This window comes from Myotis yumanensis, unplaced genomic scaffold (genome assembly GCF_028538775.1).
Source record: "Myotis yumanensis isolate MYYU_CA2020_CCGP unplaced genomic scaffold, mMyoYum1.0.hap1 SCAF_1, whole genome shotgun sequence".
In the NCBI taxonomy this organism is placed as follows: Eukaryota; Metazoa; Chordata; class Mammalia; order Chiroptera; family Vespertilionidae; genus Myotis; species Myotis yumanensis.
Window position 1 is genome coordinate 70,984,741 of NW_027223752.1, and position 16,490 is coordinate 71,001,230.

Sequence of the window (16,490 nt, forward strand, 5' to 3'; positions counted from 1 at the left end):
CCTGGACCTGATAGATTTATAGACAAGTAATACCAAACATTCAAAGAAGAGCTAACACCTGTCCTCCTCAAACTCTTCCAAAAAATTCAAGAGGAGGGAAGACTTCCAAGCTCTTTTTACGAGGCCAGCATTATCCTGATTCCAAAACCAGATAAGAACACTACAAAGAAATAAAACTACAGGCCAATATCCCTGATCAACATAGATGCTAAAATTCTCAACAAAATATTTGCAAATAGGATCCAGCAATACATTAAGAAGATCATACACCATGACCAAGTGGGATTTATTCTGGGGATACAAGGCTAGTTAATATTCGCAAATCAATAAATGTGATACATCACATAAACAAAATGAAGGGTAAAAATCATATCATATCAACAGATGCAGAAAAAGCATTCAACAAAATACAACATTCACTTTTATAAAAATATATATATTTTATTGATTTTTTTACAGAGAGGAAGGGAAAGGGAGAGAGATAGAGAGTCAGAAACATCGATGAGAGAGAAACACCGATCAGCTGCCTCCTGCACACTCCCTACTGGGGATGTGTCCGCCACCAAGGTACATGCCCTTGACCGGAATCGAACCTGGACCCTTCAGTCCACAGGCCAATGCTCTACCCACTGAGCCAAACTGGTCAAGGCAGCATTCACTTTTGATAAAAACTCCCAGCAAAGTGGAAATAGAGGAAACATACCTCAACATAATAAAGGCCATATATGATAAACCTGTAGCCAACAATATATTCAATGGGCAAAAACTAAAAGCATTTCCCTTAAGAACAGGAACAAGACAGGGTTGTCTGCTTTCACTGTTCTTATTCAACCTAGTACTAGAAGTCTAGCCACAGTGATCAGACAAGAAGAAGAAATAAAAGGCATCCAAATTGGAAAGGAGGAAGTAAAACTCTCATTACTCACAAATAACATAATATTGTACACAGAAAACTCTAAATATTCCACCAAAAAAACTACTAGATTTAATAAATGAAATTGGCAAAGTAGCAGAATACAAAATTAACATCCAGAAAGCAATGGCATTTTTATACACCAATAATGAATTCTCAGAAAGAGAAACTAAAAAACCAATCCCATTTACCATTGTAACAAAAATAATAAGATACCTGGGAATAAACTTAATCAAGGAGGTAAAAGACTTATATTCAGAAAACTCTAAGACATTGAAAAAAGAAATAGTGGACTATACAAACAAGTGGAAGCATATACTGTGTTCATGGATTGGGAGAATAACATCATTAAAATGTGTACTAACCAAGGCAATCTATAGATTCAATGCAATCCCTATTAAAATACCATCGGCATATTTCACAGATCTAGAACATATATTCCAAAAATTTATATGGAACCTAAAAAGATCGTGAATAGCCACAGCAATCTTGAGGAAGAAGAACAAAATTGTAGGGGTCAGAATACCAGATATCAAATTATTCTACAAAGCCATTGTAATTAAAACAGCCTGGTACTGGCACAAAAACAGACATATAGATCAATGAAACAAAACAGAGATTCCAGAAATTGACCCATGCCATTATGGTCAATTAATATTTGACAAAGGAGGCAAGAGCATACAGTGGAATAAAGACAGTCTCTTCAATAAATGGTGTTGGGAAAATTGGATAGTTAAATGAAAAAAAAGAAACTAGACCACCAACTTACACCATACACAAGAATAAACTCAAAATGGATAAAAGACTTAAAAGTAAGTCATGAAACCATAAAAATCCTAGAAGAAAACATAGGCAGTAAAATCTCAGACATCTCACATAGCAGAATTTTCTCTGATAACATCTCCTAGGGCAAGAGAAACAAAGGAAAAAAATAAACAAATGGGGCTACATTAAACTAAAAAGCTTCTGCACAGAAAAGAAAAATCCTCAAAATGAAAAGGGAACCCACTGAATGGGAGAACAGATTTGCCAATGACATCTCTGATAAGAGGCTAATTTCCAAAATATATGAAGAACTCATGCAATTCAACAAAAGGAAGACAAACAATCAAATTAAAAAATGGGCAAAGGACCTGAATAGACACTTCCCCAAAGAGGACATATGAAAAAATGCTCAACATCCCTAATCATCAGAGAGATGCAAGTTACAACTACAATGAGTTATTCCTTACATCTGCCAGAATGGCTACCATCAATAAATCAACAAACAAGTGCTGGTGAGGATGTGGGGAAAAGGGAACCCTAGTACACTGCTCTTGGGAATGCAGACTGGTGCATCCACTATGGAAAACAGTACGGAGTTTCCTCAAAAAATAAAAAATGGAACTGCTGTTTGATCCAGTGATCCCACTTCTAGGAATATATCCTAAGAATCCCGAAATACCAATCAGAAAGAATATATGCACCCCTATCTTCATAGCAACATTATTTACTAGTATAATAACTAAGATTTGGAAACTGCCCAAGTGCCCACCAGTAGATGAGTGGATAGAAAAGCTGTGCTACACTTATATAATGGAATGCTATGTAGCTGTAAAAAAAGAAGGATCTCTTACCCTTTGAGACAGCATGGATGGACCTGAATACTATTATGCTAAACAAAATAAGCTAGTCAGAGAAAGACAAATATCACATGATCTCACTTATATGTGGAATCTAAGGAACAAAATAAACTGACCAACAAAATAGGTCTAGAGACATCGAAGCATGGAACAGACTGATAGATCTCAGAGGGAAAGGGGGAGGGAGGAGGGAGGGAAATGGGGTGGAAATAGGGGACATCTGTAATAATGTCAACAATAAAAATGAATTTTTAAAAAAATTAAACTAAAAATAATAAATAATAAAAACAGACTTAATATAAATATATAGAGTCAGTCCAGACACATGCTGGTTCCACCAGCTAATTTAGCTACAGAGATTATGGGAAATAGGCTCTTGCCAAGAATCACTCTTGATTCACCATCAAAAGAAATTGTTTTTTTAATCTGAGGCATTAGTTGGTCTTTGTGTATGTGCTGTACTTATCCATGATAAACTTCCTGAAGCTCTTGCCATTAATCTTTAACCTCAGGATCATGGTGGCTCCCAGGTCATGAATCCATTGTTCTTTATTGGCTGCCTGTACAGTCCTGGTGCTGACATTCCAGAAAACCAGCTTTACTGCCTGGGCTCGAGCAGACTTTCCCGGCACTGGCTCTGACTGGCACCGTGCACCCAGCTCTCCTAGTCCCCCATGACAGTGAGACTTGATTTAGAAAAGGACATATTTAGGTTGAACCACATGAAATTACCAATATTCAACCATCTTTTACTTGTAAAAATGGTAATTCGTAAGATCTAGGGGTAGGTAACCTTTGGCTTTTTATAGTGTGGATTTAAAATAAATTTCTGCTGCCAGTAGAAGGTTAGATCAGACATGTGTGCTGTAGGACCATATAAAATGATTACAGGTTAGTTGTCAAAATCCTTTTGTATATTGTATGCTATTTACTATGTACTAGTAAATAGGAATTTGTGTAATCTCTCTGGTCCTACTCTTATCAGTAAAGTGAGCTGGTAAAGGAGGTCCTTTTAAATAGCTCCATATGCTCTCCATGGAAGCTTCGGCTTATTTGAACCTAATGACAGCCTGGGAGTTCTCAGAATTGCTCAGAGACCTACAGGCGGTCACAGGGTGCGTGAGCAAGAAGATGACCAGAGCCTGGATCTTCTGCCTCCTGTTTACTGCTCCACCCTGCACCAGTGGGTGGAGAACAAGTCACATGTGGGAGTCTCTTCAATGGGGAGTTCAGGACTAGGGCATGTCACTTCTTTGCTTAGGATGTTGCCGATTGTGTGATAAAGGCACACAGCTGTGGCTCAAATGCATGAAATGGTAGGAGCAGACTAGTAGTTAACCTGGACTTTGGAGTCAGAACTGCCAGGTTAGCATACCAGCTCGTCACTTATCAGCCATGTGACTTGATAAGTTATGGTCTGTGCCCCCTCTGTGCCCCAGTCTCCTCAGTAAAATAATACAAAGCCCCTACCTCTGAGGTTGTGGTGGGGATTGAGTGAGTTAACTATAGATGTCCTGCACTGTTTGGAAATCAAAAGCAGTATTAAGGTACTGCCTGGTTTTTTTAAAATGTTGATCAGTGAGCCCTGGCTGGTGTGGGTCAGTGGATAGAGCATGGGCCCCACACACTGAAGGGTCTCAGGTTCAATTCCAAGTCAAGAGCATGTACCTGGGTTGCAAGTTCAATTCTGATCCTGATCCTGGCTCTGGTCTGGTCATGTGCAAGAGGCAACCAATCGATGTTTCTTTCTCTTCTCTCTCTCTCTTCCTCCCTCCATCCCTCCATCCTTCCATCCCTTCCACTATCTCTAAAAATCAATGGAAAAAATATCCTCAGGTGAGGATTAACAAATAAATCTATATATATAAAAGCCTAAGCAATCGTTACGACTGGACAACCAGTCAACTGTCCTGTTGCTATGATGTGCACTGACCACCAGGGGACAGACGCTCGATGCAGGAGCTTCCCCCTGGTGGTCAGTGCGCTCCCACAGCCAACCTCCTGCGGCCGGCCAACTTCCTGCGGTCCCTTTCACCAGCCAACCGGCCCCAATTGGCCACCCAACCTCCAGTGGTCCCTCCACCCAGCCAGCCTGCCCCGATTGGCCCCGATTGGGTCATTGGCTCCAATCAGCCCCAATCACCGACCAGGCCAAGGGACCCCACCTGTGCACGAATTCATGCACCAGGCCTCTAGTAAAATAATAAAACGTTGATCAATGAATTGGAATGTTAATGTTTGGAAACAATTTTAAGAACTCTAATCCTTTCACCCCCTTGTTCAGCTGGCCTAAGACTTACAACCCTGACCATTCCTTTACCCACTGGCTTTCTGTTTCCCCTGAGTCTTCCTTGGTTGTGGGGGTGACAGGTAATAGGAGTCCAGAGTAGGGCTTGGCCCCCTCCTGCCATCCTTTTATCATAAAATAAAATGTATCAGGTCAGCCCTGGGTGAGGGAAACACTTTATAAAAGCTTATGTGAGTCTCCTGGGCTGAACTAGCACATGTCTGCATATTACATATGAAATGTGAAAGGATACACTTCAAGGCAAGGAGTGGATATACTTCATGTTAGTCACTCCACCAAGGAGCAGGAAGTCCATCCTGGGACGGCAAATCTGTGCTTGGAAACATTTCAGCAGACACATGAGCAGGGAGGCCTGAGCCATGGCTGACGACGCCCTACTCAACACACAGCTTTGCTTTTTATCTTCTTCTCCTTAGAGCAGTGGTTCTCAACCTTGGCTGCACATTAGAATCACCTGGGAATCTTTTTAAAATCCTGATTTCTGGGCCTCATCCTCCGGAAATTCTGTTTCTTTGTTATCACAGTCCCGTCCTTTCTCCCTCCCTCTCCCCTCTCTCCCCTCCTCCTTTTTTCTGCAGTTACCCCTCCTGGCCCAATCCCTCTCCCTTGTTTGTTGTGTGGTAACTTCACTATATCTGACCGCATCTTATTTCTCGGCTCATACATTTTGCCTCTGCAGATGCGTCAGGAGCCAAGGGAGTTGTTGAAACGTTGTCACTTGGCACATGAGGGAGTGGACAGTTTGTGAATGTTTTAGTCCCTCTGTTAACTTTACAGTAGAATCCAGGGATTTTGTGTTTCGGAAATACTGATATTAAGTGGTTTTGGGGAAAAGGTCAGCCTCTCCCAGGAATGCTTTTCCACATATGGGCACTTTTTCCAGATTGCCCGATGCCTCCAGCCACCTCATAGAAAGGACGGGACTGTGATAAGAGTCTGAATCACAGCCGACAAGAAATGTGGCCCAACACAGATGTGCTCAGAACTCCGTTCCTCCCCAACGCTAGAGCACTGAACGTGGCGTTTCTTATTCTGTGAACCTACAAAGGCTGCTAGGGGATCCCTGTGCACTCATTCTCACAGATCTCGCCAAGTGGTGGCAGTGGGGTTTACGTAAAGGTGGAGGGGGCAGGAGGGGCAGGAAAAATCAGAAATGAGGGGCTTCTCTTAAATTAACTTGACCCTTTATTTTTCACGTTATAGGGTTTTTAACATTATGGATTGAGTTCTACTCAACTGACATCAGAACATTAGGCTGCACTCGAGCCAGCCATGCATTCGTGGCATGACCTCCAAATGCCATAACTGCTTTGTGCTTCAGCGTTTCTAGCTACAGAATGCTCGTAATATCTTTCCTACATCATCCCAGGCCGACTTGAAAATCTAGGAAAGAATGTATGACAAACTTGTCCTGAGCACCTTCAAAGAAAGTTATTTTGAAAGGTCAGTAGTTACAGCAAAAGCTCAGGGCTGCCCACCCCTGCCCGCCCGGCCACGCCCCAGCCTGCCCTCTGTGCTGTCCACCAGTGCATGCGAAGGCTGGGCAGGCCTCCCTGTCCTGCATTCCCCGCATATTTACTTTCTGAGTAATCCCACCAGTTCCACTGAATGGAAGAATTGAGCTTTCACCAAGGGTTTCAAGCTTTCTGCCCACACAGATACAGAAGTTAGCACTGACAATGTAGACAAAGGAGAGCCTTCCTGTCCCTGTACCGTTTCCACCGGAAAACATACCCAGTGCTAAAAGAGATCCCTCTTGGGCCCGGCTGAAGTAGCTCAGTGGTTGAGCATCGACCTATGAACCAGGAGGTCATGGTTCAATTCCTGGTCGGGGCACATGCCCGGGTGGTAGGCTCGATACCCAGTGGGGTGCATGCAGGAGGCAGCCGATCAATGATTCTGTCATCATTGATGTCTCAATCTCTTTCTCCCTCTCCCTTCCTCGCTGAAATTTTTATTTATTTATTTATTTATTTATTTATTTATTTATTTATTTATTTTAAAGCGATCCCCCTCAGGCTCTGTCACCTGGGGTGGAGGGAACACAGCCTTTCCCTCTACTACTCTAGAGTTAGACAGTGTTAGAGCTAAAAAGACTCACCCGCCCTGTTCCAGGTGTCTCCAGTTACCCATGAGGAAACTGAGTCCCAGAGGGCGGAAGTCCTTGTCCAGGGTCCCACAGGAATTTATTGGCAGCGGCTGAGCTGAACCTGAATCCAGGTCTGCTGACCCCGGCCACAGTTTTCCTGCCACTCCACTCTACTTCCATGAGGCCTACGTCAAGACAGCAGACTAGAACCATAGGAGGGAGAGCAAAAAGAGAAGGAAGGGGAGTGACGGACAAGGAAGGAGGCTTGGGGAAGCTTGGCCAGGTCCCTCCCCGACCCTGCCCTCCCTCCATGTGCTTATCGGGTGCTCCTAGGACTCAGGCACCTGGAGGATTGGGGGGTTGCCCACAGGTGCCTGCCCCACCCTGAGCCTGAAGCCATAGCAAGTGTCCGGCTGGGTGCTGAGTCCCTAGGCATCACATAGTGAAAACAGGCCCCAGTATTTCTGAGGTCACTTTAGGGATCGGGCAGGGTCTGGCAGGAGCTCGGCATGCTCCAGCCCAGTGGGGCCTGGGATTCCCCTGGGTGAGAAGATCCGGACGCTTGACCAAGGAGCAGCCTGAAGAGGTGCAGGTGAGGCCGGCAGGCTTTGGGTTAAGGCCCAGCTCTGAGTAACTCTGAGCAAGTTACTTAACCTAACCTCTCTGAGGTTAAGAGTAATTTTTTTCTCCTGAGGTTAATATGAGGAGCAAATGAGATGATGTTGTAAAATATCTAAGTGTTCAATAAATGTTGGTAAAAATCAGTGAACAGTAAAGAGTCTGGTAGCAGGTAGCCCCAGTGGAGGTCCCATCAGTCCCCTGCAAGCCCCACTTCACAGCAGATGATGCCAGCAGCCCAGAAAGGCCAAGGAGCTCCGTCGTTGGCACACTCTGCAGTGCCGTTCTGATCCCACCTTTGATCTCTTCCTTCCAGATTCATGTGCTCCCAGCTGCCCAATCAGGTCCTGAAGAGCATCAGCATCATCGACAGCCCGGGCATCCTGTCTGGGGAGAAGCAGCGCATCAGCCGAGGTCAGTGCCCTTGCCTGCCCCGCCCCACCCAGTGCTGGCCAAGGCGCTCTCTGCTGTTGGGTTTCCGTCCCTAGTGTATTCTCCCCATGCTCCAGGACCCCCAGCGTCCCTGAGCAGCCCAGGGTCCCAAGCTAAAGGGGTCCCAAGAAATAACCAAGGAGTCTGGCTAACCAATCATAAGCAGGAAAGCTAATGACAGCAGGCCGGGGGCGGGCTTCCCAGCTGCTCTTTCTCCCTCCCCTGTTGGCACATATTCCACCCAGTTGCCCCCTCGGCATCCTTGCCTTGAGTAAGTGTTTTCTGGTGTGTACTTGGTGCCAGACACTGTCCTGTGCACTGGGAGTGCGGAAAGCAGGTGCAGTTTCTGCCCTCAAAGAACTTACGTTCTGTTGAGGAAGACAGACGTTAATTCAGTTTTTACAAAGTAAATTGAAAATGCGAGCCGGGATAAGCACTCTGAGATGGGGCTTATATCAGGTATAAGGGGACCTGGCCTGGCCGTGGGGTGCTGGGAAAGGCTCCCCAGAGGACGTGCATTTGAGCCAGAATCTGGAGTTTGCCCCGGAATTACCTGAGGGCAGCTGGCGTGGGAAGGAGAGACTGGCTGACTGATATTCAGAGGAGACTGAGGAAGAATAGAAAATGACTGAAGAACAGTGATGCCTGGGCGACTTCAGCCTTCAGGAAACAAGGCTGAGGCAGTGACTGTTTCCAGACCCTTGCATTGTGGTTAAACAGATGGGCCTGCTCGCTCTCCCACCCTCTTGGAGAAAGGAGGTATCCGGGGCAGACCAGAGGACACAGTTTACTTAGAGAAAGGAAATTCCTGACTGGGAGGACACCATGATGGACCCCTGTGGCCACAGAGATAGGTCAAGTTCCCTTCATCCTGGCCTGGCAAGTACATACCAGAAAAGGCTTTGCTGGGAAGGAGAAGACGAGCTGATGAATTGCTGCTGTCACTTTTCACTTCGCCACCCCTTGAACAGCAAGTCAGTGGGATTCTGTTGAGAGTGCTGGCATGCGGAAGTTGAGCAGTGACCTGTCTGGGGTCGTGGTCACGGGTCACGGCCACACAGTGAGCTCCCTCAGTGCTCCTGAACAGAATGTAGTTACAGAGGCCACAAAGAGCTAACAGGCAAGAGCCCCAATACAGTAAACAACGGGCTTCCTTGATCTGCACACCCTTCTTTCCCAGCATTTCAGGGTGCTGACCACAGCCGCCATGGGCTCACCGAGCGCTCGCTCGGGCTGCCTGGCTGTGCCTTCACCACCCAGGTCAGGGACTCGTGGGCCATTAGGCTGCCCTGAGGCCTCCGAGAACATTACACTTACAGCAAAAGTCAGGTTAATACTATTCTTCTCTTGTAACTATCTTTGTTGGTTTTATTTTCTGTTACAAAAGTAATCTTTATTGTAAAGGATTCAAACAATGAGTAGGATGTACAAAAATCTCCCTCTGTCACAAATAACAATGGTCAATGATTTTCTCTGGCTCCTTAGAGACTTTTTTCTATGCGTATACAACACATCACTTTGAACAGAAATGTGATTACTATGCATGTTTTCTACAGCATGCTTTTTGCCGTAACTATCTGTCGCAGACATCATTCCATACCAGTGTATTCAAATTATTTTATTCCACGTAATAGCTGCTTAGTCTCCATCAAAGAGAGGAAACATAGTTTATTTAACCAACTTGTGGCTATTGTGGTGGATAATAATTTCACTCTTACAAATAGTGTTATAGATAGGCATCTTTTGTGTATCTTTTTAAAAAATCTTTATTGTTGAAAGTATTACATATGTCCCCTTTCTTCCCCCATTGGCCCCTTCTGCCCCTCCCTCCTCCTCTCTTTTGTGTATTTTACACCTCAGTGCCAATAGACTCTTCATAAAGAGCCAGTTTAGGACCATTAACTGGCCCCATGAAAGTTGCTCTGCAGATAAAATGTTTTGTTTTAAAAGGAAAATAAAGCAAACTCATGTTCCAGAGCTTTTCCCAGCTGCCCACGGTTCACTACTTCTGCATGTCTGACCAACGTTACTGAGAAACCAGAGGTTGCTGGTAATAAATCTCTCTCTTTACCTCTAAGTTTTAAGACCCAGATTGTAGTTTCGACCTTATCCACTTCTTTTCATTGGTAGGTAGGCCTTTGGCCAATTCTGATCACCCATATTCTTCAGGATTTCTCCTTCACTTAGTAATTGTGTCTTTCAAACTGTAGCTCCTGTTTGTAGCATGGCAGGACGCTTTCCGAGTGCTTTGAAGATCAGTCCTTTTTGCCACTTTATAATAATCTGACTCACATCCTGGTCTGGCTTACTGTGACCTGTGCTTACACACATCCTATGCACAGAAATAGCACATGTGCTTCTAACCAGTCGGCTGGTCCCTGCCGCCCTGACAGGCAGAGCAGCTGGTGAGGACGGACCGAGAGCTGCAGACAGTGTCAGCACTACGCGTGGGGCCAGCGCTCCCCAGCTAGAGTATCTTACCATGTTTGGGCACCGTTGGTGGTTGGAGTCACTCAGCTGACAGTTCCAACACATTAATCCCAAAGAACATATGCTATTTTAAAGCTGCTTCTGCTTAAACTATTGCAAATGGTGCTACATTCCCACAACACACTCGTGTATCACTTGCATCTCTCAGCTTCCTAAATCACAGCACCACCTTCGTCAGTCATGTATGTCAACATGGGGTGAGGTAGGAGGTGCAGAACATTTGAAACATCTGCATCGACTTAATCAGAGGAGCTGTGCCTCCCCTGTGGTGTTTAGTCTGTGAAAGAGGAGAGGTAGCCGCTGCTGTGTCTTCTGTTTGTCCGTGCAGTTGATGTGTTAACCCTCAACAAGGGGTCTCATCACGGAGGCCCCTCTTACACATTGAAGGCCTCTCCTTGAGATGTGTATCCATGATAGTGGTATGTGAATGGCCACCGTGTACTGAGTTGTGTGTCTACACTGTGCTAATTGTTTAGGATTTCTGTCTACGTTACACACAATCATGTGCACACAGAAGCTGAGCCCTGGCCCAGGAAACCCTTCTCGCCCTCACTTCCCCTAGAAAGCAGAGTCTCCCAACAATCATGAGAATTCTCTCCCCAGCTGCTGGGCAGACGGGTGGTGGAGCTTGACATTGGGGGAATGGGCACAGTAAAAACTGTTGAGAAGGTGCCACTTTCAGAGAACAGGCTCCGGGGATGAGCGCTTCAGGCAGTGCTGATGGCGAAGCTGTGGTGTGGGCCCAGCCCACCCTCTGGCCTGCAGGGGTGTGCAGCCCTGGCAGAGAGCGTGCTGGACAGACAGTGCAGCTGCAGGAGGAGGTGGCGAGTGTGTGGTGACTGCTGCACGTCCCCTAGGAGGACCTATGGACTGCACCACACCCAGAGGTCTCCCCATCAGCACAGGACAGCACAGACGGCAGGCAGAGTGGTGGTGCGTTGTGCTGCTTTGCTGGGGGTCAGATGGGGAACAAGGGGCCTGAGGGAGCTGGCATCACATCATCACCAGCAGCTTTCAGGTGCCTCCCGGGCATTGCCCAGGTGCCCAGAGCTCTGCAGAGAAGATGGCCTAGTGAGGGTGTGTCTCCAGGAAGGAGTCCTGATGCCTTAGTAGTGAGCACAAGATGGAGACTCTCAACCTGGGGTTCAGTCACGCATCTCACCTCACCTGTGGCTCATTCTTCCTTGTTCAGTCTTCTCTCTTGTGACATCGTAAGCCTAGTTCCCCCACCCCCCTTTTTTTTTGTGCTGAGTAGAGGGGGCAAGTGGGACTACAAGGAGGACATGCTGTTTTGCAGACATTGCTCTTCTCTAGGCCAAAGCTGTAGGTGACAAGAAGAAACACTTGATATTTCTACACAGTAGTTCAAATTTCATGGTGTTAGGTTTGAAGTGAAATCACTCTTATGTGAGAAGTGGCCTTTACAGATCAGAATGTGTCTAAGCACTGCCTTCTCATCAGCAGAATCTTACACTGACCCTGAGCATCAGGTCACTGCCATTGTCACCTCCCTGCTCTGCTCCAGGAAAATCAGAATGCAAGTCAGCATTGGGGGAGTAACTCTCCTGTTGGGGAGCTCTATAGGTAACACCCACGATGGTGACTGACTTCAGAGCAACTTTTAGTATTCTCCATGTGAAAACCCATCCCCTTAAAATGTTCCTTCGTTTCATTATAGTGGCATAAAATCTTTAGGAACAAAAGACTGAGCATAGTTTCTAAACTGTAACTTTCTTGGCCAACATAAAGAATTCCCATCAAGTAGGGATAAAAATGTTCTGATATATTGATAGTAATAATTTTATTCTAAACAAGTAATAGCTACCTAAAAATTCTACAGACTTTTCTTAATTCTTTTCTTGTAACCAATTTTTAAAAAATCTTGATTCTTAAGAATTTTTAGATTATTTTTTCAAAATGGGTGGGTGGAATCTGATTGGCTCACTCCTGAGAAACATTCTTTGCCCCCTGATGACAACATCCAGATTTTTAATTCTTTTTTTTCCCCTGACTCTTTTTCTGTGTGATGACACATCCTTATTTTTTTTCCCATTCTCTTTCTATTCTGGCTCCTGGACTGTTTGCATCCTAAAATACTAATTATTTCATACTGAACCTAAACATCATCTAGGATTTATTTCTGGACCCGGCATGAGCCCAAGTGTGTTCCCAACTACGGGGTACAAACCTCCCGTCTGGCTCCAATCACAGTGTCCCTGTGTGACAAGGAGAACACTGTGAAAACCACTGTGGCGCCTGATGGGCTTGTCCACATATTTAGCACAAAAGCATTTGGAAGGTACTGTGGTTTTCTGAGAGTATGAGGTTCTGTATAGTCTTCAACACACTGGACTTTGGTCATAAAAATAGTACAGTTTTTCCCTTTTAAGAACTCTAGAAGAAAAACCTCTTGATCTGAATTTTCTAGCAGATGTGCCTGTTCTCCCAGTACCAACAGCTCATCAAATGAGAGGGAGAAGTGTCTTCCTCTGGTGTTTAAGCTCTTCTCACTATAAGTCCTTTTCATTATAAGTCAACGAGTAGAACTAAGAAGATAGTGAAAAATAAAAGGCCAGAAAATGTCCGGCTAGTGAAAACAATAAATAATAGTAATGCATGAAACAGAAAGGATCTCACTGCACTGCAAGTAACATAACAGACAATAATTAGTGTCAAAAATCATTGATTAATGTTTTATTTACATACAGACATCCTTCAGTCCTCCTAATTTTGGTAATATTAAATGAGGTCCTCAAAAATAAAAAAGGCCTCTGAATACTGACAGGCAAACATGAACAGGATGCCAACACAGCTGAGGTGCCCAAACATAGTATTGCAAAAGAATTGACAGACTTGGAAAACAGGGCATGGAAATCCAACCTGTAATCAATAAAAGTGCAGAAAAAAACAGAGAAGGCCAAACAGACCGTAATCAGAGAGGTGCAAACACACCTAAATGACATGTTTTTGAACTTGAAAGACAAAAGACCTGATTTTGAAGGCTGCCCAAGGAAGGCGGGAGACCATTTAGAGACGTCCAGAAAAGAACAACTTCCTCACAGGCTTTGGAAACGAGGGCTAGAGAGGAAAACACAAATATGTCTTGTCCCCTCAAAGAACAAGAAGGCTTGGAGCAAGACGTTGGCTAGGCTCAACAGCAGCAAAGACCCTTCTAAGAAGCACTAGATTAAAGAGACTTCAGAGACCAACAGCTCCCCGGGCGGGGCAGTGGTGGCAGGTGGGGCCTATCCTTGAGGTAGGCCTCACAGCCAGGCCGTAGGTTTAAGTGCTGAATTTCATGAAGAGTTCCTGAGAGGGGCCCAGTCGCGTGTGGCTCAGCGGTTGAGTGTTGACCCAGGAACCAGGAGGTCACCAGTTTGATTCCTGGTCAGGGCATATGTCTGGGTTGCAAGCTCAATCCCCAGTGGGTAGGGGGAGGGTGTAGGAGGCAGCCAATTGTTGATTCTCTATCATCATTGATGTTTCTATCTCTCTCTCTCCTCCTCCCTCTCTGAAATTAATAAAAATATATTAATAAAAAAAAGAGTTCCTAAGAGGGGCCTGCAATGTCTGCCAGGTTACCCTGAAACAAGGAAGTTCAGGCCTTACTTGGGTAGTATTCTAAATAAGAAAAGGAATAATCTATATATACATATATAAGCCTAAGCAACTGTTAAAACCAAATGGCCAGAACAACTGGGCGACCGGAATGACTGGACGACCGGTTGCTATGACGCGCACTGACCACTAGGGGGAAGACGCTCAATGCAGGAGCTGCCCCCTAGTGGTCAGTGCACTCCCACAGTGGGAGTGCCACTCAGCCAGAAGCTGGGCTCACAGCTGGCGAGTGCAGCTGCAGCAGTGGTGGGAGCCTCTCCCATCTCCATGACAGCAGTACTGAGCAGTGGCAGCGGCGGTGGGATGAGCAGCAGCAGAGCTGCACCTGGCCCTGGCTGGGAGTCCTCCCTGGCCACCTGCCGCTTCAGCACTGCTAAATCCCTCGGGCCGAAACCCAGCAGTCTGACATCCCCCGAGGGGTCCCGGATTGTGAGAGGGCGCAGGCCAGGCCGAGGAACCCCACCTGTGCACGAATCCGTGTGCCAGGCCTCTAGTAATTAAATAAAGGGGAGGTTGTTGTGAGACAACACTATCTTCTTCCTCATTCTGGTCACCATGCAATTACAGATCCAGCTCAAGGCAGTTTCAGCTTTTCCGCAGCACCACATCTTTTCTCTAACCTACACTAATCAGTCTGTAAACCCAGAATCCTACAAATTGATTTCCTTGATCAAATCAAGGGACTGAAGTCCCTGAAGGCTGTCCTTCATGGAACAGGAAGTGCATAGACAATAGAATTGAACTTTCTCGGTTTCAGTCACTTACCAACCTTGTGGGCCTTGAAAAAGTTGTTAACCTCTCTATAAAATGAGAGTAATAGTACCTAGTGCATAATGTTGTTGTAACTGAGTTAATACATAGGACACAGAAAATAATGCCCAGCCTAGCACATAGTAAGTGCTCAATAAATATTAGCTTCATCATTTCATTGTGTTGTTGTTGTTGAAGGCCAAAGAGTTTTCAAAGACTGAATTTAGTTAAAGTTTATATTGGTATACTAGAGGCCCAGTGCACGAAATTCATGCATGGGTGGGGTTCCTAGGCCTGGCCGGTGATCAGGGCCGATCAGGACCAGGCCAATCAGGGCCGGGCCGGGAGAGGAGGCAGCGGTCACTGGGCTGGGTGCGGAAGAAATGGACTCCGACACTGCCATCATCGGCACTCTGCCACCATGTGGTTCCCCGCCTCCCCCCTCCTCCTCCCCTCGCCGCCATGCCACCACCACGGTGGGCTGATTGGGACCTGCCAGCTGGGGGGAAGGACAGGGCATGGGAGGTTGGCAGCGGGCTCCAAGGAGGGAACTGGCCCTTGGCTCCCCCCACTGGGAAAAGGGCTGCATCCACCACCCCCTACCCCTGGTTCGCTGTCCCAGCCCAGGGACAAGGGGGAGGGACCCTGGGAGGTTGACCAGCCAGGAGGGAGGGACTGCGGGAGGTTGGCCAGCCTGGGGAGGTTGGCTGTGGGAGCGCACTGACCACCAGGAGGCAGCTCCTGCATTGAGCATCTGCCCCCCAGTGGTCAGTGTGCATCATAGTGACCAGTTGTTCTGGTCACTTAGGCTTTTATATATATAGATATTGGTCTCTTGTCTCATAAAGTCTTCTGTCTCAGAGAGTAGGGGAAGTTTTTGTCAAGTTATTTGGAATGTGAAGTTTGTTCAGGGATTGAAAATGCTATTTTTGGATAAGTATTTCTACCTTTTTCTTACGTTATCTTGGTCATTTTATTGATGACTTGTTTTCAGTTTTGAAATTGTATGTCTTGCAGGAAGTAGAAAAGAGATAACACTCTAATTGATTATTCAGCTTAAAATATTTGATGGAAAAAGAATCTATTTCTATAAAAACCCTGGGTGTAACATCATGACCGAGGCCCAACCAACCAGAAGGAAGTCAGTCCTGCAGGGGTTGTCTTGGAAATGGCTGCACCCTCCCCAAGCTGTTTCCCGCAAGAGTGGCGAGGTTTCAGGCAGGAACCCGCCCTCGGAGCATGGCCGCACTGAGTCCTGGGTCCTCTTAGCCACAGCTGTGCCCTCCTGAGCTGTTTCCAGTAAGGGCGAGGTTTGAGGCAGGAACCGGCCCTCAGAGTGTGGCCACACTGAGTCCTGGGTCCTCTTAGCTACTCTGCACCCTCCCCGAGCTGTTTCCGGTAAGGGCGAGGTTTGAGGCAGGAACCTGCCCTCAGAGTGTGGAGGCATATATTTATAAAGTTTTAATACATTATATTAGAGGTCATGGTAGTACTGTTTTACCCACAGTGTCTACAGGAATTGGTGCAAATTTACTTCTCAGTGGAAGCACCTTTCATTCTCAATATAAATTACCCATTCCACTAAATGAAACTTCAATTTCTAGACTCGTTATAAACAGTGAAGTTGCTAAAACTATTAAAAAGGCCCAA

General features: G+C 45.9%; 1 protein-coding gene across 1 annotated transcript in view; it reads left to right on the plus strand.

Moving 5' to 3' along the window:
- The window catches only part of EHD4 (EH domain containing 4), an 81,634-nt gene that overhangs the window by 22,482 nt on the left and 42,662 nt on the right, over nt 1–16,490 (plus strand). Inside the window, exon 3 of the mRNA XM_070424678.1 lies at nt 7,867–7,964. Within this exon, the coding sequence (XP_070280779.1) occupies nt 7,867–7,964 (98 nt within the window). The remainder of the gene's footprint in view (nt 1–7,866; nt 7,965–16,490) is intronic.